This window comes from Oncorhynchus tshawytscha, unplaced genomic scaffold (genome assembly GCF_018296145.1).
Source record: "Oncorhynchus tshawytscha isolate Ot180627B unplaced genomic scaffold, Otsh_v2.0 Un_contig_19119_pilon_pilon, whole genome shotgun sequence".
NCBI classification, from domain to species: Eukaryota; Metazoa; Chordata; class Actinopteri; order Salmoniformes; family Salmonidae; genus Oncorhynchus; species Oncorhynchus tshawytscha.
Window position 1 is genome coordinate 33,674 of NW_024608342.1, and position 21,729 is coordinate 55,402.

At 43.3% G+C, this 21,729-nt stretch overlaps 1 protein-coding gene across 1 annotated transcript in view; it reads left to right on the top strand.

Annotated features, from left to right (window-relative positions):
- LOC121843464 (ryanodine receptor 2-like) overlaps positions 1-20,916 on the top strand; it is a gene marked incomplete at its 3' end in the record, with an annotated part of 49,725 nt that extends 28,809 nt beyond the window's left edge. Inside the window, exons 15-21 of the mRNA XM_042313054.1 lie at positions 5,127-5,203; positions 5,301-5,374; positions 12,710-12,727; positions 19,885-19,965; positions 20,182-20,270; positions 20,386-20,514; positions 20,812-20,916. Coding sequence (XP_042168988.1) covers positions 5,127-5,203; positions 5,301-5,374; positions 12,710-12,727; positions 19,885-19,965; positions 20,182-20,270; positions 20,386-20,514; positions 20,812-20,916 — 573 coding nt within the window. The remainder of the gene's footprint in view (positions 1-5,126; positions 5,204-5,300; positions 5,375-12,709; positions 12,728-19,884; positions 19,966-20,181; positions 20,271-20,385; positions 20,515-20,811) is intronic.
- Positions 20,917-21,729: the final 813 nt, after the last annotated feature.

Here is a 21,729-nt window from a genome sequence, read left to right on the forward strand (position 1 = left end):
CATGTCTCTGTAGTGTTTACTCTCTCATGTCTCTGTAGTGTTTACTCTCTCATGTCTCTGTAGTGTTTACTCTCTCATGTCTCTGCATGTCTCTGTAGTGTTTACTCTCTCATGTCTCTGTAGTGTTTACTCTCTCATGTCTCTGTAGTGTTTACTCTCTCATGTCTCTGTAGTGTTTACTCTCTCATGTCTCTGTAGTGTTTACTCTCTCATGTCTCTGTAGTGTTTACTCTCTCATGTCTCTGTGTCTCTGTAGTGTTTACTCTCTCATGTCTCTGTAGTGTTTACTCTCTCATGTCTCTGTAGTGTTTACTCTCTCATGTCTCTGTAGTGTTTACTCTCTGTAGTGTTTACTCTCATGTCATGTCTCTGTGTCTCTGTCTAGTGTTTACTCTCTCATGTCTCTCTGTTTGTCTCTGTAGTGTTTACTCTCTCATGTCTCTGTAGTGTTTACTCTCTCATGTCTCTGTAGTGTTTACTCTCTCATGTCTCTGTGTCTCTGTAGTGTTTACTCTCTCATGTCTCTGTAGTGTTTACTCTCTCATGTCTCTGTAGTGTTTACTCTCTCATGTCTCTGTGTCTCTGAGTGTTTACTCTCTCATGTCTCTGTAGTGTTTACTCTCTCATGTCTCTGTAGTGTTTCTCATGTCTCTCTCATGTCTCTGTAGTGTTTACTCATCTCATGTCTCTGTAGTGTTTACTCTCTCATGTCTCCGTGTCTCTGGAGTGTTTACTCTCTCATGTCTCTGTAGTGTTTATTCTCTCATGTCTCTGTAGTGTTTACTCTCTCATGTCTCTGTAGTGTTTACTCTCTCATGTCTCTGTAGTGTTTACTCTCTCATGTCTCTGTAGTGTTTACTCTCTCATGTCTCTGTAGTGTTTACTCTCTCATGTCTCTGTGTCTCTGTAGTGTTTACTCTCTCATGTCTCTGTAGTGTTTATTCTCTCATGTCTCTGTAGTGTTTACTCTCTCATGTCTCTGTAGTGTTTACTCTCTCATGTCTCTGTAGTGTTTACTCTCTCATGTCTCTGTAGTGTTTACTCTCTCATGTCTCTGTCGTGTTTACTCTCTCATGTCTCTGTCGTGTTTACTCACTCATGTCTCTGTAGTGTTTACTCTCTCATGTCTCTGGAGTGTTTACTCTCTCATGTCTCTGTAGTGTTTACTCTCTCATGTCTCTGTAGTGTTTACTCTCTCATGTCTCTGGAGTGTTTACTCTCTCATGTCTCTGTCGTGTTTACTCTCTCATGTCTCTGTAGTGTTTACTCTCTCATGTCTCTGTAGTGTTTACTCTCTCATGTCTCTGTAGTGTTTACTCTCTCATGTCTCTGTAGTGTTTATTCTCTCATGTCTCTGTAGTGTTTACTCTCTCATGTCTCTGTAGTGTTTACTCTCTCATGTCTCTGTAGTGTTTACTCTCTCATGTCTCTGGAGTGTTTACTCTCTCATGTCTCTGTAGTGTTTACTCTCTCATGTCTCTGTAGTGTTTACTCTCTCATGTCTCTGTAGTGTTTACTCTCTCATGTCTCTGTAGTGTTTACTCTCTCATGTCTCTGGAGTGTTTACTCTCTCATGTCTCTGTAGTGTTTACTCTCTCATGTCTCTGTAGTGTTTACTCTCTCATGTCTCTGTAGTGTTTACTCTCTCATGTCTCTGTAGTGTTTACTCTCTCATGTCTCCGTGTCTCTGGAGTGTTTACTCTCTCATGTCTCTGTAGTGTTTATTCTCTCATGTCTCTGTAGTGTTTACTCTCTCATGTCTCTGTAGTGTTTACTCTCTCATGTCTCTGTAGTGTTTACTCTCTCATGTCTCTGTAGTGTTTACTCTCTCATGTCTCTGTAGTGTTTACTCTCTCATGTCTCTGTGTCTCTGTAGTGTTTACTCTCTCATGTCTCTGTAGTGTTTATTCTCTCATGTCTCTGTAGTGTTTATGTCTCTCTCATGTCTCTGTAGTGTTTACTCTCTCATGTCTCTGTAGTGTTTACTCTCTCATGTCTCTGTAGTGTTTACTCTCTCATGTCTCTGTCTGTAGTGTTTACTCTCTCATGTCTCATGTCTCTGTCTCTGTAGTGTTTACTCTCTCATGTCTCTGTAGTGTTTACTCTCTCATGTCTCTGGAGTGTTTACTCTCTCATGTCTCTGTAGTGTTTACTCTCTCATGTCTCTGGAGTGTTTAGTGTTTCTCTCATGTCTCTGTCAGTGTTTACTCTCTCATGTCTCTGTAGTGTTTACTCTCTCATGTCTCTGTCTCTGTAGTGTTTACTCTCTCATGTCTCTGTAGTGTTTACTCTCGCATGTCTCTGTAGTGTTTACTCTCTCATGTCTCTGTGTCTCTGTAGTGTTTACTCTCTCATGTCTCTGTGTCTCTGTAGTGTTTACTCTCTCATGTCTCTGTGTCTCTGTAGTGTTTACTCTCTCATGTCTCTGTCGTGTTTACTCTCTGATGTCTCTGTAGTGTTTACTCTCTCATGTCTCTGTAGTGTTTATTCTCTCATGTCTCTGTAGTGTTTACTCTCTCATGTCTCTGTAGTGTTTACTCTCTCATGTCTCTGTAGTGTTTATTCTCTCATGTCTCTGTAGTGTTTACTCTCTCATGTCTCTGTAGTGTTTACTCTCTCATGTCTCTGTAGTGTTTACTCTCTCATGTCTCTGTAGTGTTTACTCTCTCATGTCTGTAGTGTTTACTCTCTCATGTCTCTGTGTCTCTGTAGTGTTTACTCTCTCATGTCTCTGTAGTGTTTACTCTCTCATGTCTCTGTAGTGTTTACTCTCTCATGTCTCTGTAGTGTTTACTCTCTCATGTCTCTGTAGTGTTTACTCATGTCTCATGTCTCTGTAGTGTTTACTCTCTCATGTCTCTGTAGTGTTTACTCTCTCATGTCTCTGTAGTGTTTACTCTCTCATGTCTCTGTAGTGTTTACTCTCTCATGTCTCTGTAGTGTTTAGTCTCTCATGTCTCTGTAGTGTTTACTCTCTCATGTCTCTGTAGTGTTTACTCTCTCATGTCTCTGTAGTGTTTACTCTCTCATGTCTCTGTAGTGTTTACTCTCTCATGTCTCTAGTGTCTCTGTAGTGTTTACTCTCTCATGTCTCTGTAGTGTTTACTCTCTCATGTCTCTGTAGTGTTTACTCTCTCATGTCTCTGTAGTGTTTACTCTCTCATGTCTCTGTCATGTGTTTACTCTCTCATGTCTCTGTAGTGTTTACTCTCTCATGTCTCAGTGTTTACTCTCTCATGTCTCTGTAGTGTTTACTCTCTCATGTCTCTGTGTCTCTGTAGTGTTTACTCTCTCATGTCTCTGTAGTGTTTACTCTCTCATGTCTCTGTAGTGTTTACTCTCTCATGTCTCTGTAGTGTTTACTCTCTCATGTCTCTGTGTCTCTGTAGTGTTTACTCTCTCATGTCTCTGTGTCTCTGTAGTGTTTACTCTCTCATGTCTCTGTAGTGTTTACTCTCTCATGTCTCTGTAGTGTTTACTCTCTCATGTCTCTGTAGTGTTTACTCTCTCATGTCTCTGTAGTGTTTACTCTCTCATGTCTCTGTGTCTCTGTAGTGTTTATTCTCTCATGTCTCTGTAGTGTTTATTCTCTCATGTCTCTGTAGTGTTTACTCTCTCATGTCTCTGTAGTGTTTACTCTCTCATGTCTCTGTGTCTCTGTAGTGTTTACTCTCTCATGTCTCTGTAGTGTTTACTCTCTCATGTCTCTGTGTCTCTGTAGTGTTTACTCTCTCATGTCTCTGTAGTGTTTACTCTCTCATGTCTCTGTAGTGTTTACTCTCTCATGTCTCTGTGTCTCTGTAGTGTTTACTCTCTCATGTCTCTGTAGTGTTTACTCTCTCATGTCTCTGTAGTGTTTACTCTCTCATGTCTCTGTGTCTCTGGAGTGTTTACTCTCTCATGTCTCTGTAGTGTTTACTCTCTCATGTCTCTGTAGTGTTTACTCTCTCATGTCTCTGTAGTGTTTACTCTCTCATGTCTCTGTCTCTGTGTTTACTCTCTCATGTCTCTGTGTGTCTCTGAGTGTTTACTCTCTCATGTCTCTGTAGTGTTTACTCTCTCATGTCTCTGTAGTGTTTACTCTCTCATGTCTCTGTAGTGTTTACTCTCTCATGTCTCTGTAGTGTTTACTCTCTCATGTCTCTGTAGTGTTTACTCTCTCATGTCTCTGTAGTGTTTACTCTCTCATGTCTCTGTGTCTCTGTAGTGTTTACTCTCTCATGTCTCTGTAGTGTTTACTCTCTCATGTCTCTGTAGTGTTTACTCTCTCATGTCTCTGTGTAGTGTTTACTCTCTCATGTCTCTGTAGTGTTTACTCTCTCATGTCTCTGTCGTGTTTACTCTCTCATGTCTCTGTAGTGTTTACTCTCTCATGTCTCTGTCGTGTTTACTCTCTGATGTCTCTGTAGTGTTTACTCTCTCATGTCTCTGTAGTGTTTATTCTCTCATGTCTCTGTAGTGTTTACTCTCTCATGTCTCTGTAGTGTTTACTCTCTCATGTCTCTGTAGTGTTTACTCTCTCATGTCTCTGTAGTGTTTACTCTCTCATGTCTCTGTAGTGTTTACTCTCTCATGTCTCTGTAGTGTTTACTCTCTCATGTCTCTGTAGTGTTTACTCTCTCATGTCTCTGTAGTGTTTACTCTCTCATGTCTCTGTAGTGTTTACTCTCTCATGTCTCTGGAGTGTTTACTCTCTCATGTCTCTGTCGTGTTTACTCTCTCATGTCTCTGTAGTGTTTACTCTCTCATGTCTCTGTAGTGTTTACTCTCTCATGTCTCTGTAGTGTTTACTCTCTCATGTCTCTGTAGTGTTTACTCTCTCATGTCTCTGTGTCTCTGTAGTGTTTACTCTCTCATGTCTCTGTGTCTCTGTAGTGTTTACTCTCTCATGTCTCTGTGTCTCTGTAGTGTTTACTCCCTCATGTCTCTGTGTCTCTGTAGTGTTTACTCTCTCATGTCTCTGTAGTGTTTACTCTCTCATGTCTCTGTGTCTCTGTAGTGTTTACTCTCTCATGTCTCTGTGTCTCTGTAGTGTTTACTCTCTCATGTCTCTGTGTCTCTGTAGTGTTTACTCTCTCATGTCTCTAGTGTTTACTCTCTCATGTCCCCGTGTTTCTCTCTGACAGAAAATGCTGGACTACCTGAAAGACAAGAAGGACGTGGGCTTCTTCCAGAGTCTGGCTGGTCTGATGCAGTCGTGCAGGTACTGCTGTACCCTCCTCATCCTCACGTCGCTCGCTCCGTTCGGTGGAGTGTTCGTGTGTAAATATGTCGTTAACCTCTCTGTCTCTCTGTTCCAGTGTTCTGGACCTGAATGCGTTTGAGCGCCAGAATAAAGCAGAGGGACTGGGCATGGTGACAGAGGAGGGATCAGGTACATATTAACTACCGACAAGTAGAAACACTAATTAAAGGTAATGTCCTACTGTCTCCTACTGTCTATGTTAATTAAAGGTAATGTCCTACTGTCTCCTACTGTCTATGTTAATTAAAGGTAATGTCCTACTGTCTCTGTACAACACATGCTGAATATGGGAGAGTTCATCGCCATAATGTCTTCACAATATATTCAGTATTAAAGAGGGAAATGGGTATCATACCAGAACACACATGGACATAATAAAAGATGACACATATACGTATTATATATATATAAGATATTTAAGATCCATATCTAGGATGTGTTTAATATATATTGTGTTGTAGTTGTGCCTTGTCCAAATTCATCCTGGTTTTCTTCCTTTGTCTTTTTGTTTTGTCATCACATTGACTGAACCGGAGTTCTGTTGGGTTTGGACAGTGAAAATACAGCGTCTCCTGTATCTGTGTCGTCTGTCTACGTGCAACAATCACTTTTCATTTCCTGCTGTCCACGTCAAATGTCTTTGTGCTCTTCAGTTATTTACGAACCTCCCATGTGTTGTCTGTGGGCGCCACATTCTACCTGTGTTGTGGTCAATGTTGTATTCAAAGGCTGGATGGATGGACAACACTTCTAAGAATGAATCAAAGTTGATGCTAATTTATAGCGAGCGTTTCCAATATGCTAGTCAGGCGGTGTAGGAACAAATTCCCTGTGTTTTCTCTTTGACAAATTATTATTAGTATTTTTTAAAGGATACATTGACAACAAAGCTTATCCCATAGGCAAGTCAATCAGCACCAAGCTTATCCCATAGGCAAGCCAATCAGCACCAAGCTTATCCCATAGGCAAAGCACCAAGCAATCAGCAATCAGCAAGCTTATCCCATAGGCAAGCCAATCAGCACCAAGCTTATCCCATAGGCAAGCCAATCAGCACCAAGCTTATCCCATAGGCAAGCCAATCAGCACCAAGCTTATCCCATAGGCAAGTCAATCAATCAGCACCAAGCTTATCCCATAGGCATGTCAATCAGCACCAAGCTTATCCCATAGGCAAAGCCAATCAGCACCAAGCTTATCCCATAGGCAAGCCAATCAGCACCAAGCTTATCCCATAGGCAAGCCAATCAGCACCAAGCTTATCCAAGCTTATCCCTCAAGGCAGCTTAGCAATCAGCACCAAGCTTATCCCATAGGCAAGCCAATCAGCACCAAGCTTATCCCATAGGCAAAGCACCCAATCAGCACCAAGCTTATCCCATAGGCAAGTCAATCAGCACCAAGCTTATCCCATAGGCAAGCCAATCAGCACCAAGCTTATCCCATAGGCAAGTCAATCAGCACCAAGCTTATCCCATAGGCAAGTCAATCAGCACCAAGCTTATCCCATAGGCAAGCCAATCAGCAAGTCAATCAGCACCAAGCTTATCCCATAGGCAAGTCAATCAGCACCAAGCTTATCCCATAGGCAAGTCAATCAGCACCAAGCTTATCCCATAGGCAAGTCAATCAGCACCAAGCTTATCCCATAGGCAAGCCAATCAGCACCAAGCTTATCCCATAGGCAAGTCAATCAGCACCAAGCTTATCCCATAGGCAAGCCAATCAGCACCAAGCTTATCCCAATCAGGCAAGGCAAGCCAATCAGCACCAAGCTTATCCCATAGGCAAGTAGGCAAGTCAATCAGCACCAAGCTTATCCCATAGGCAAGCCAATCAGCACCAAGCTCAATATCCCATAGGCAAGTCAATCAGCACCAAGCTTATCCCATAGGCAAGTCAATCAGCACCAAGCTTATCCCATAGGCAAGTCAATCAGCACCAAGCTTATCCCAATAGGCAAGTCAATCAGCACCAAGCTTATCCCATAGGCAAGTCAATCAGCACCAAGCTTAGGCAAGCCAATCCCATAGGCAACCAATCAGCACCAAGCTTATCCCATAGGCAAGTCAATCAGCACCAAGCTTATTAGGCAAGTCAATCCCTTATATGCAAGCCAATCAGCACCAAGCTTATCCCATACGCAAGCCAATCAGCACCAAGCTTATCCCATAGGCAAGTCAATCAAGCACCAAGCTTATCCCATACGCAAGCCAATCAGCACCAAGCTTATCCCATAGGCAAGCCAATCAGCACCAAGCTTATCCCATAGGCAAGTCAATCAGCACCAAGCTTATCCCAATAGGCAACCCAATCAGCACCAAGCTTATCCCATAGGCAAGTCAATCAGCACCAAGCTTATCCAAGTCAATCAGCACCAAAGCTTATCCCATAGGCAAGTCAATCAGCACCAAGCTTATCCCATAGGCAAGTCAATCAGCACCAAGCTTATCCCATAGGCAAGTCAATCAGCACCAAGCTTATCCCATACGCAAGTCAATCAGCACCAAGCTTTATAGGCAAGCCAATCCATACGCAAGTCAATCAGCACCAAGCTTATCCCATAGGCAAGTCAATCAGCACCAAGCTTATCCCATACGCAAGTCAATCAGCACCAAGCTTATCCCATACGCAAGTCAATCAGCACCAAGCTTATCCCATAGGCAAGTCAATCAGCACCAAGCTTATCCCATAGGCAAGTCAATCAGCACCAAGCTTATCCCATAGGCAAGCCAATCAGCACCAAGCTTATCCCATACGCAAGCCAATCAGCACCAAGCTTATCCCATAGGCAAGTCAATCAGCACCAAGCTTATCCCATAGGCAAGCCAATCAGCACCAAGCTTATCCCATAGGCAAGCAAGTCAATCAGCACCAAGCTTATCCCATAGGCAAGTCAATCAGCACCAAGCTTATCCCATACGCAAGTCAATCAGCACCAAGCTTATCCCATAGGCAAGTCAATCAGCACCAAGCTTATCCCATAGGCAAGCCAATCAGCACCAAGCTTATCCCATACGCAAGTCAATCAGCACCAAGCTTATCCCATAGGCAAGTCAATCAGCACCAAGCTTATCCCATACGCAAGTCAATCAGCACCAAGCTTATCCCATAGGCAAGCCAATCAGCACCAAGCTTATCCCATACGCAAGTCAATCAGCACGAGCAGAGTAAATCAGTGGAGCCACAGGGTTGAACAAACAAACAACAATCGCTAATCATTGCAAAACTTAGTATATATATTTGTTTTTTTTGCGACATAATAAAACCTTCAAAATCATCATTGTTAATGTTAGTAGGAAGAGTGGCATCTGGAAGGTTTTCTGTCATACACTCACTGTTCTTATGGCCCTTCCTTCCTGGTTTATATTACCATATTAGGTCCTTCCTTCCTGGTTTATATTACCATATTACTTCTCATATGCAGTAGAAGAAATGTAAGCATTTTGCTCTTTTATTTGATTTGTTTATTTTTCTCTCCCTCATTTTAAAACAAAATGTTTCATAGTGGGTCACACATGTTGCCACTACTTGATTGAAACGGAATACAATTCCTTTTTTTGGGGGGTTTATGAATAATCAACCAACTGTTTTGTCACAGTACCCTGTTCTAAATTCTCTACAAAGTGCAGTCTTCTAGAACTCTGACCAACTCTTTTCCTGTTCTAAATTCTCTACAAAGTGCAGTCTTCTAGAACTCTGACCAACTTAATTCCTATTCTAAATTCTCTACAATGTGCAGTCTTCTAGAACTCTGACCAACTTAATTCCTATTCTAAATTCTCTACAAAGTGCAGTCTTCTAGAACTCTGACCAACTCTTTTCCTATTCTAAATTCTCTACAATGTGCAGTCTTCTAGAACTCTGACCAACTTAATTCCTATTCTAAATTCTCTACAATGTGCAGTCTTCTAGAACTCTGACCAACTCTTTTCCTATTCTAAATTCTCTTTTCTTAATTCTCTTTGGAACACCGTTTGGGTCTTTGCGTGTCAAAAAAGACACAAGTCAAATAACACTATTGGACGCTTCAAATAAGCTTTTAATTTGACACGTCAAATAACAAGCCAAGCGTCTATGTCAAAGCTGTACAGTACCTTATCTAGGTAACAACACATTATCTAGGTAATAACACATTATCTAGGTAATAACACATTATCTAGGTAATAACACATTATCTAGGTAATAACACATGATCTAGGTAATAACACATTATCTATTCCATCGAATGGGAAAACGTCTGTGGGAGCATTTGAAATTAAATCCGGATCAAACATGTTAGCAAAAATATTTGATACAGATGCTATTAGCAATTTCTGGGGTAGCTAGCTAGCTTTAGTTTGGTACCTAGCTAGCACCAATGCAACCAGCCTGAAAACAATTACCAGTAGAAACTGCATTCATTTTCACTATTCTTAGCAATGATTTAGGAATCCATGTGAGTAAGTATTAGCTAGGTAGCTACTTGTTGTTCTCCTATTGAAATAACTAGCTAGCCAGCTACTTAACCCTGCTGCCCAAAACTAACCTTATAAGCAGCCAGCTAACTTCATGTGGGTAGTGTGGCTTGACCGGGCCGGGTTATGTGTTTTGAAGCCACAATAGTGGAATTTGCAATCAGGTCCCTCATAAATCTAGTTCCCTATAGAAAACCAATTGAAAAGTCAGTGACCTCAACAACAACAAAAAAGATTTCCTGGATGGTTTGTCCTCGGTGTTTCACCTGCCAAATAAGTTATGTTATACTCACAGACATCATTTTAACAGTTTTAGAAACTAGAGTGTTTTCTATCCAAATCTACCAATTATATGGATATCATTCTGGGCCTGAGTAGCAGGCAGTTTACATTGGGATTTTCATCCAGACGTCAAAATAGTGCCCCCTATCCTTAAGATGTTTTAAACAAGGCTGGAGTGTTGGAATGTGGAGCAATGAAATGGAGTTATCAGTCTACTCAGTACCAAAGTGCTTTTTCCCAACGTCCTCCTCAGCGATATCAGGCTCCAAAACCTCCACGTTGTCTTGTTTTCCCTCTGGAATCGTGTCCAATACATAGTAGGGTTGACTGGTGCAATACATGAGGCTCAGTTCACAGTGGTTTCAGAGTCCCGCCATAAGAGCTATGATGCTAATGTTCTCTGGGTGTCACTGAGTAGACTGATAACCCATGTCATTGATCCACAACCCATACGTAAGGCTGTACAGTGAAATAAGGATAATAAGCCCCCAATGCCATTCGAAAGTCTACTACATCCAGTGTGTTTTCAACAGGTTTCTGTCAAATTAACAAATTATTGTATTTTGTTGAATTTATATAAGAACATTCCAACCTAGTTTAGTATGATCTATTCCATTATGGCATGATTCCACTATTTGTATTAATTTGCATCACTTTCATTGAGACTTTTATTTTGAAGGCGAACCACAAAGTCCACTATTGTGGCTAGCTTCACATAAATGGGTCCGACCACCATTAATCAAGTAAGAACTGTCTTATAATTTAGGGTTATGTTAGATTATGACACCTAGCTAGATAGATAGGGGTGGCAGGTAGCCTAGTGGTTAGATCGTTGGGCCAGTAACCGAAAGGTTTCTGGATTGAATCCCCGAGCTGACAATCTGTCGTTCTGCCCCTGATTATGGCAGTTAACCCACTGTTCCTAGGCTGTCATTGTAAATAAGAATTTGTTCTTAACTGACTTGCCTAGTTAAAATATATGTATTTTAAACAAAATAGCTACTGAAGCAGATTATGTCGGTTTGCTAAGTTTTTGGGGAAGGACATTGTTCGCATCCATCAGCTAGCTAGCTTGTTTTATGACCAGCACTGTCCAGAGCCTGTGGAAGTGTGTCTGTTGACCAGCATCATAGCATATGAAACACGACATGACATATGAAACACGACATGACATATGAGACATGACATATGAAACACATCATAGCATATGAAACACGACATGACATATGAAACTCGACATGACATATGAAACACGACATGACATATGAAACACATCATAGCATATGAAACACGACATGACATATGAAACACATCACAGCATATGAAACACGACATGACATATGAAACACATCATAGCATATGAAACACGACATGACATATGAAACACGACATGACATATGAAACACGACATGACATATGAAACACATCACAGCATATGAAACACGACATGACATATGAAACACGACATGACATATGAAACACGACAAGACATATGAAACACGACATGACATATGAAACACGACATGACACTCGACATTACATATGAAACACGACATGACATATGAAACACGACATGACATATGAAACACATCATAGCATATGAAACACGACATGACATATGAAACACGACATGAAACTCGACATTACATATGAAACACGACATGACATATGAAACACGACATGACATATGAAACACATCATAGCATATGAAACACGACATGACATATGAAACACGACATGACATATGACACAAGACATGACATATGAAACACGGCATGACGTATGAAACACGCCATGACATATGAAACACAACATGACATATGAAACTCGACATGACATATGAAACACGACATGAAACTCGACATTACATATGAAACACGACATGACATATGAAACACGACATGACATATGAAACACATCATAGCATATGAAACACGACATGACATATGAAACACATCATAGCATATGAAACACGACATGACATATGAAACACATCACAGCATATGAAACACGACATGACATATGAAACACGACATGACATATGAAACACGACATGACATATGAAACACATCATAGCATATGAAACACGACATGACATATGAAACACGACATGACATATGAAACACGACATGACATATGAAACACGACATGACATATGAAACACGACATGACATATGAAACACATCATAGCATATGAAACTCGACATGACATATGAAACACGACATGACATATGAAACACGACATGACATATGACACAAGACATGACATATAAACACGACATGAAACACGACATTACATATGAAACACGACATGACATATGAAACACGACATATGAAACACGACATATGAAACACGACGTGGATACTGTAATCCATGTGTAATAACTATGTAAAACATGTATGAACGTGTTGAATTAGTATGTGACGTGCAGTCATATTCAGGTCCTGATTGGTCAACAAGCTTATTTTGACACGTCAAATAGTGTTCATAGAAGTTTATCTTTTTTTTGACACGCAAAGACCCAAACGTCGTTCCATAATTGTCTACAATGTACAGTGACAACTTCTGCTCTGCGCTATACTTCACCCAAAACTGATTTATTTGCAAAGAAACAAACCGATATGAAAACCATATTGAAAGCTATTTGTAATCTGTTTGACTTCTGCTTTCTTTCTTTCCTTCCTTTTTTCTCTTTGATTTAATGTACTGTCTTCCCCTCCTCAGTCATCACTCATGAGCGTGGTAATTATGACTTCTGCCATTTTCCTGTCGTTCGTTCGTTAGCTTTGTGTTGTTAGATGTGATTAGCTGTCCAGGTCGTGACGCCTCTTCCTTCCCTATATCCTGCTGCTCTGCCTTTACTATAGCATGACGCTGTCAATCTGTTCTGAGGTCTGGTTTACCTCTCTCTCTCACCTCTTCTCTCTCACCTCTTCTCTCTCTCTCTCTCTCTCTCTCTCTCACCTCTTCTCTCTCTCTCTCTCTCTCTCTCTCTCACCTCTCTCTCTCTCTCTCTCTCTCTCTCTCTCTCACCTCTTCTCTCTCTCTCTCTCTCTCTCACCTCTTCTCTCTCTCACCTCTTCTCTCTTACCTCTTCTCTCTCACCTCTCTCTCTCACCTCTTCTCTCTCACCTCTCTCTCTCTCTCTCTCTCATCTCTTCTCTCTCACCTCTTCTCTCTCTCTCTCTCTCTCTCTCATCTCTTCTCTCTCACCTCTTCTCTCTCTCTCTCTCACCTCTTCTCTCTTTCTCACCTCTTCTCTCTCTCCCTCACCTCCTCTCTCTCTCTCTCTCTCTCTCCAACCTAGAGCCATGTAATGCTGTTGTAGAGCTGTACTGTAGGCAACCAGCCTCTCTCTCTCTCTCCCTGTCATCCCTCTTGGGGTTTGTATCTGGCTGTAACTCTAGATGTAAGATCAGTGAGCTGTTTTGAAGTGAAGTGGTGGTCTGGTCTGTTCTGGTCCTCCGTCGTGGCACTTGGCTGGATGTGTGTTATTCATATATATATATAAGGAGAACTTGTGGTGTCCATCCCTCTCTGTCGTCTGTTGTGCATTAAGAACCTGTGGCTGATTGGCTTCAGTGGTCTGATCTGTGCCTAGTGGAAGGTTTACCCAATCACCCAAGTGTCTCCCCTCTGATTGGTCCAGTTGTTGACCCTGTGTGCCTGTGATTGGTCCAGCTGTTGATTCTGTGTTCTGTGATTGGTCCAGCTGTGATGCAGTCGATGTTGTTGTATTCTTTGTTGTTGTTTTTTGTGTCCGTACTTGTACTTCAGTTTTTTTATGTGAAAATTGTCCATTTTTCAATGAACTTTCCCCCAATTATTTATGTTGTGTTTTTGAACTGATATTGTATTTTCATTCATGTTTCTGTTGTTGTTGTTGTTGTTGATTTACACTGAATATCTCTCTGAAAAGTCCATATTAGTTTGTATGATACACCAGAGGAATCTAAATGGTAATGGGTGACAGCTGCTTCATGAGTTGGTAATAATTACTGGCTACTGGCACATGTTGCTTTCCTAGTGTTAATGTTATTCATGACCCTTTATGAGATTTATAAGAAAAGTCATGACAACATATGTGAAATATTCCCAGGAAGCATACAGCCTTCCGTTGACCAATATTCCCAGGAAACATACAGCCTTCCGTTGACCAATATTCCCAGGAAACATACAGCATTCCGTTGACCAATATTCCCAGGAAACATACATATACAGGCGGTACCTGTACAGAGTCAATGTGGAGGCTATATACAGGGGGTACCTGTACAGAGTCAATGTGGAGGCTATATACAGGGGGTACTGGTACAGAGTCAATGTGGAGGCTATATACATGGGGTACAGGTACAGAGTCAATGTGGAGGCTATATACAGGGGTACCGGTACAGAGTCAATGTGGAGGCTATATACAGGGGGTACCGGTACAGAGTCAATGTGGAGGTTATATACAGGATGTACCGGTACAGAGTCAATGTGGAGGCTATATACAGGGGTACCGGTACAGAGTCAATGTGGAGACTATATACAGGGGTACTGGTACAGAGTCAATGTGGAGGCTATATACAGGGTGTACCGGTACAGAGTCAACGTGGAGGCTATATACAGGGGTACCGGTACAGAGTCAGTGTGAAGGCTATATACAGGGGGTACTGGTACAGAGTCAATGTGGAGGCTATATACAGGGGGTACCGGTACAGAGTCAATGTGGAGGCTATATACAGGGGTACCGGTACAGAGTCAATGTGGAGGCTATATACAGGGGGTACCGGTACAGAGTCAGTGTGAAGGCTATATACAGGGGTACCGGTACAGAGTCAATGTGAAGGCTATATACAGGGGGTAACGGTACAGAGTCAATGTGGAGGCTATATACAGGGGGTACCGGTACAGAGTCAATGTGGAGGCTATATACAGGGGTACCGGTACAGAGTCAATGTGGAGACTATATACAGGGGGTACCGGTACAGAGTCAATGTGGAGACTATATACAGGGGTACCGGTACAGAGTCAATGTGGAGACTATATACAGGGGTACCGGTACAGAGTCAATGTGGAGGTTATATACAGGGGGTACCGGTACAGAGTCAATGTGGAGGCTATATACAGGGGTACCGGTACAGAGTCAATGTGGAGACTATATACAGGGGGTACCGGTACAGAGTCAATGTGGAGACTATATACAGGGGGTACCGGTACAGAGTCAATGTGGAGGCTATATACAGGGGGTACCGGTACAGAGTCAATGTGGAGGATATATACAGGGGTACCGGTACAGAGTCAATGTGGAGGCTATATACAGGATGTACCGGTACAGAGTCAATGTGGAGGCTATATACAGGGGTACCGGTACAGAGTCAATGTGGAGGCTATATACAGGGGTACCGGTACAGAGTCAGTGTGAAGGCTATATACAGGGGGTACTGGTACAGAGTCAATGTGGAGGCTATATACAGGGGTACCGGTACAGAGTCAATGTGGAGGCTATATACAGGGGTACCGGTACAGAGTCAATGTGGAGGCTATATACAGGGGTACCGGTACAGAGTCAATGTGGAGGCTATATACAGGGGGTACCGGTACAGAGTCAATGTGGAGGCTATATACAGGGGGTACCGGTACAGAGTCAATGTGGAGACTATATACAGGGGGTACCGGTACAGAGTCAATGTGGAGGCTATATACAGGGGTACCGGTACAGAGTCAATGTGGAGGCTATATACAGGGGTACCGGTACAGAGTCAATGTGGAGGCTATATACAGGATGTACCGGTACAGAGTCAATGTGGAGGCTATATACAGGGGGTACCGGTACAGAGTCAATGTGGAGACTACATACAGGGGGTACCGGTACAGAGTCAATGTGGAGGCTATATACAGGGGGTACCAGTACAGAGTCAATGTGGAGACTATATACAGGGGGTACCAGTACAGAGTCAATGTGGAGGCTATATACAGGATGTACCGGTACAGAGTCAATGTGGAGGCTATATACAGGGGGTACCGGTACAGAGTCAATGTGGAGACTATATACAGGGGGTACCGGTACAGAGTCAATGTGGAGGCTATATATAGGGTGTACCGGTACAGAGTCAATGTGGAGACTATATACAGGGGTACCGGTACAGAGTCAATGTGGAGACTATATACAGGGGGTACCGGTACAGAGTCAATGTGGAGGCTATATACAGGATGTACCGGTACAGAGTCAATGTGGAGGCTATATACAGGGGGTACCGGTACAGAGTCAATGTGGAGACTATATACAGGGGGTACCGGTACAGAGTCAATGTGGAGGCTATATACAGGATGTACCGGTACAGAGTCAATGTGGAGGCTATATACAGGGGTACCGGTACAGAGTCAATGTGGAGACTATATACAGGGGTACCGGTACAGAGTCAATGTGGAGGCTATATACAGGGGGTACCAGTACAGAGTCAATGTGGAGACTATATACAGGGGTACCAGTACAGAGTCAATGTGGAGGCTATATACAGGATGTACCGGTACAGAGTCAATGTGGAGGCTATATACAGGGGTACCGGTACAGAGTCAATGTGGAGACTATATACAGGGGTACCGGTACAGAGTCAATGTGGAGGCTATATACAGGGTGTACCTTTACAGAGTCAATGTGGAGACTATATACAGGGGTACCGGTACAGAGTCAATGTGGAGACTATATACAGGGGTACCGGTACAGAGTCAATGTGGAGACTATATACAGGGGTACCGGTACAGAGTCAATGTGGAGGCTATATACAGGGGTACCGGTACAGAGTCAATGTGGAGGCTATATACAGGGGTACCGGTACAGAGTCAATGTGGAGACTATATACAGGGGTACCGGTACAGAGTCAATGTGGAGGCTATATACAGGGGGTACCGGTACAGAGTCAATGTGGAGGCTATATACAGGGGGTACCGGTACAGAGTCAATGTGGAGGCTATATACAGGGGTACCGGTACAGAGTCAATGTGGAGGCTATATACAGGATGTACCGGTACAGAGTCAATGTGGAGGCTATATACAGGGGTACCGGTACAGAGTCAATGTGGAGGCTATATACAGGGGTACCGGTACAGAGTCAATGTGGAGGATATATACAGGGGTACCGGTACAGAGTCAATGTGGAGGCTATATACAGGATGTACCGGTACAGAGTCAATGTGGAGGCTATATACAGGGGGTACCAGTACAGAGTCAATGTGGAGGCTATATACAGGGGTACCGGTACAGAGTCAATGTGGAGGCTATATACAGGGGTACCGGTACAGAGTCAATGTGGAGACTATATACAGGGTATTACGGTACAGAGTCAATGTGGAGGCTATATACAGGGGGTACCGGTACAGAGTCAATGTGGAGACTATATACAGGGGGTACCGGTACAGAGTCAATGTGGAGGCTATATACAGGGGTACCGGTACAGAGTCAATGTGGAGACTATATACAGGGGTACCGGTACAGAGTCAATGTGGAGGCTATATACAGGGGTACCGGTACAGAGTCAATGTGGAGGCTATATACAGGGGTACCGGTACAGAGTCAATGTGGAGGCTATATACAGGGGTACCGGTACAGAGTCAATGTGGAGGCTATATACAGGGGTACCGGTACAGAGTCAATGTGGAGGCTATATACAGGGGTACCGGTACAGAGTCAATGTGGAGGCTATATACAGGGGGTACCGGTACAGAGTCAATGTGGAGGCTATATACAGGGGGTACAGGTACAGAGTCAATGTGGAGGCTATATACAGGGGGTACCGGTACAGAGTCAATGTGGAGAGGAAACATATCCTCTGTTGACCAATTAGCCACTTAATGAGACTTCATATCTGGTCTATCATGGTGAAATATGCCTGAAAGTGCACTTACCAAGTATACGTTCTAGTGTCACCTTGTATTGTTGCCTTCTAAACCATTAGAAATACTAGCAGCAATTTGATATCGATGTTTTTTTCTCCCATAGCCTGGGCAGTGTAAAGTAGCAAGCCTTCACTGTGCGGTCACACCGGTCATTTATACTCTATCTGAAATACATCAAAGTAGCTATCTATATCCCAGTGATTATCTCTGTTTTACCTCACTGTATCATCCGAAGCACTTTCAAGCCTGTTTCTCTTTCTCTCTCCAACATGAAATTCAGACACCAAGTTATCTTTATGTTGTCAGAGTTGGTAACATTACAGTGGACGTGTCACAGCCCCACCGTGTCACCAGCCTGTCGTCTTCTTTTCATTAGCATCATTACTTTAGAGGCAGCCTTTTAAACACAGTCCGTATACTGTTGGCCTGCTGGGCATGCTTAGTTGTCCCAGTTTAGACTCAATACTACTGCTTCTACAAGGACCTAATATAAAAGAGGTCAACAACTCTGTTTACCCTCTGTTTGCAAAATCGTACTTTATTGGCTCAAAGACTCCGGTATAAAATGCTGCTTCGGTTAGTACCGCTTCACCTCAGATCACTCCCATGTTTCTCACCCATTCCAGACTCAGATCACTCCCATGTTTCTCACCCATTCCAGACTGTGATCCCAGGTGTGATGTGTGTCCCAGGTGTATCATGTGTCCCAGGTGTATCATGTGTCCCAGGTGTATGTTGTGTCCCAGGTGTATCATGTGTCCCAGGTGTATCATGTGTCCCAGGTGTATCATGTGTCCCAGGTGTATCATGTGTCCCAGGTGTATCATGTGTCCCAGGTGTATCATGTGTCCCAGGTGTATCATGTGTCCCAGGTGTATCATGTGTCCCAGGTGTATCATGTGTCCCAGGTGTATCATGTGTCCCAGGTGTATCATGTGTCCCAGGTGTATCAGGTGTGTCCCAGGTGTATCATGTGTCCCAGGTGTATCATGTGTCCCAGGTGTATCTTGTGTCCCAGGTGTATGTTGTGTCCCAGGTGTATGTTGTGTCCCAGGTGTATCTTGTGTCCCAGGTGTATCTTGTGTCCCAGGTGTATCTTGTGTCCCAGGTGTATCATGTGTCCCAGGTGTATCTTGTGTCCCAGGTGTATCTTGTGTCCCAGGTGTATCTTGTGTCTTGTGTCCCAGGTGTATCTTGTGTCCCAGGTGTATCATGTGTCCCAGGTGTATGTCCCATGTGTCCCAGGTGTATCTTGTGTCCCAGGTGTATGTTGTGTCCCAGGTGTATCTTGTGTCCCAGGTGTATCTTGTGTCCCAGGTGTATCTTGTGTCCCAGGTGTATCATGTGTCCCAGGTGTATCATGTGTCCCAGGTGTATCTTGTGTCCCAGGTGTATGTGTGTCCCAGGTGTATCATGTGTTGTGTCCCAGGTGTATCTTGTGTCCCAGGTGTATCTTGTGTCCCAGGTGTATCTTGTGTCCCAGGTGTATCTTGTGTCCCAGGTGTATCTTGTGTCCCAGGTGTATGTTGTGTCCCAGGTGTATCTTGTGTCCCAGGTGTATCTTGTGTCCCAGGTGTATCATGTCCCAGGTGTCCCAGGTGTATCATGTGTCCCAGGTGTATCATGTGTCCCAGGTGTATCTTGTGTCCCAGGTGTATGTTGTGTCCCAGGTGTATCTTGTGTCCCAGGTGTATCATGTGTCCCAGGTGTATGGTGTGTCCCATCATGTGTGGTGTGTCCCAGGTGTATGTTGTGTCCCAGGTGTATGGTGTGTCCCAGGTGTATCTTGTGTCCCAGGTGTATCTTGTGTCCCAGGTGTATCATGTGTCCCAGGTGTATCATGTGTCCCAGGTGTATGGTGTGTCCCAGGTGTATCTTGTGTCCCAGGTGTACCTGGGTTTTACTCCATACCTCAATCAGATCAGTAGTGATTGTGGATCAAAACCAGCCAGCTCTGTTATTGATGCTCTCTGCTGTCCCTCCCGTGTGTCCGTCTGTCCGTCTGTCTCCCCGTCGCCGTACAGGAGAGAAGGTGATGCAGGACGATGAGTTCACCTGTGACCTGTTCCGCTTCCTGCAGCTGCTTTGTGAAGGTCACAACTCAGGTGAGCGGTACTGTCGTCTAGCCCAAGTCTTGCTAGACTTCCAGTCTGGCTCACCAGACTACTGTTGTCCCACCCCCCTAGTCAATACCCAGAACCCCGGTTCCTCTCTGTTTCCTAGATTTTTCCCAGTTGTACCTGGAATCTCTCATTGTAGTCGTGCATCACTATAGAACGTTGTCTGTGTTGTTATTCTTCCTTCCGCCTCGACGTGGAAAGACTTTCAGAACTACCTGCGAACTCAGACGGGGAACAACACTACGGTCAACATCATCATCTCTACCGTGGACTACCTTCTGAGAGTTCAGGTGACCTTTTACCGTCTTCTTCGGGTTATATCGTTACAGCGCTTCAACTCTGCCAAATAGAGTCATCGTACTGTTGCTAACCACTTGTCTATGTGGCTTTTCTCTCGACACACAGGAATCAATCAGTGATTTCTACTGGTACTATTCGGGAAAGGACGTCATTGATGAACAAGGACAGCGCAATTTCTCCAAGGCAATTAACGTTGCGAAACAGGTCTTCAATACTCTCACAGAGTACATACAGGTACTGTTGATCCCAGGGCTATCCTTATTCTCCCTTGATATAGTAAAGAAAATGTTTTCACAGGCAGACTTATGTACCATGATGTGTTTTTTGTTGTTGTGTTGTAGGGTCCGTGTATTGGGAACTGGGAACCAGCAGAGTCTAGCTCACAGCCGTCTGTGTTGTTGTGTTGTAGGGTCCGTGTACTGGGAACCAGCAGAGTCTAGCTCACAGCTGTCTGTGTTGTTGTGTTGTAGGGACCGTGTACTGGGAACCAGCAGAGTCTAGCTCACAGCTGTCTGTGTTGTTGTGTTGTAGGGACCGTGTACTGGGAACCAGCAGAGTCTAGCTCACAGCCGTCTGTGGGACGCTGTCGTTGGCTTCCTCCATGTCTTCGCTCACATGCAGATGAAGCTGTCACAGGTCAGTAGCATTGGATTACTATGTAGTAGTAGTAGTAGTAGTAGTAGTAGCAGTAGTAGTAGTAGTAGTTGTAGCAGTAGTTATAGTAGTAGTAGTGGTAGTAGTTACAGTAGTAGTAGTAGTAGTAGTAGTAGTAGTAGCAGTAGTAGTAGTAGTAGTAGTAGTAGTAGTAGTAGTAGTAGTTGTAGCAGTAGTTATAGTAGTAGTAGTGGTAGTAGTTACAGTAGTAGTAGTAGTAGTAGAGCAGCAATAGTAGTAGTAGTAGTAGTAGAGTAGTAGTAGTAGTAGTAGTAGTAGTAGTAGTAGTAGTAGTAGTAGTTGTTGTTGTAGTAGTATTAGTAGTAGTAGAGCAGCAGTAGTAGTAGCAGTAGTAGTAGAAGTTGTAGTAGTAGTACCATTAGTAGTAGAAGTTGTACTGCAGTAGCTACTAGTAGTAGTGGTAATAGTGGTAGTTGTAGTGGTGGTAGAAGTGGTAGTGGCAGTAGTAGTAGAAGTTGTAGTAGTAGTACCAGTAGTAGTAGAGCAGCAATAGTAGTAGTAGTAGTAGCAGTAGTAGTAGTACCAGTAGTAGTAGAAGTTGTAGTAGCAGCAATAGCAGTTGTTGTAGTAGAAGTACCAGTAGTAGTAGAGCAGCAATAGTAGTAGAAGTAGTAGCAGTAGTAGTAGAAGTTGTAGTAGTAGTACCAGTAGTAGTAGAAGTTGTAGTAGCAGTAGCTACTAGTAGTAGTGGTAATAGTGGTAGTTGTAGTGGTGGTAGTAGTAGTAGTGGCAGTAGTAGTAGAAGTTGTAGTAGTACCAGTAGTAGTAGAGCAG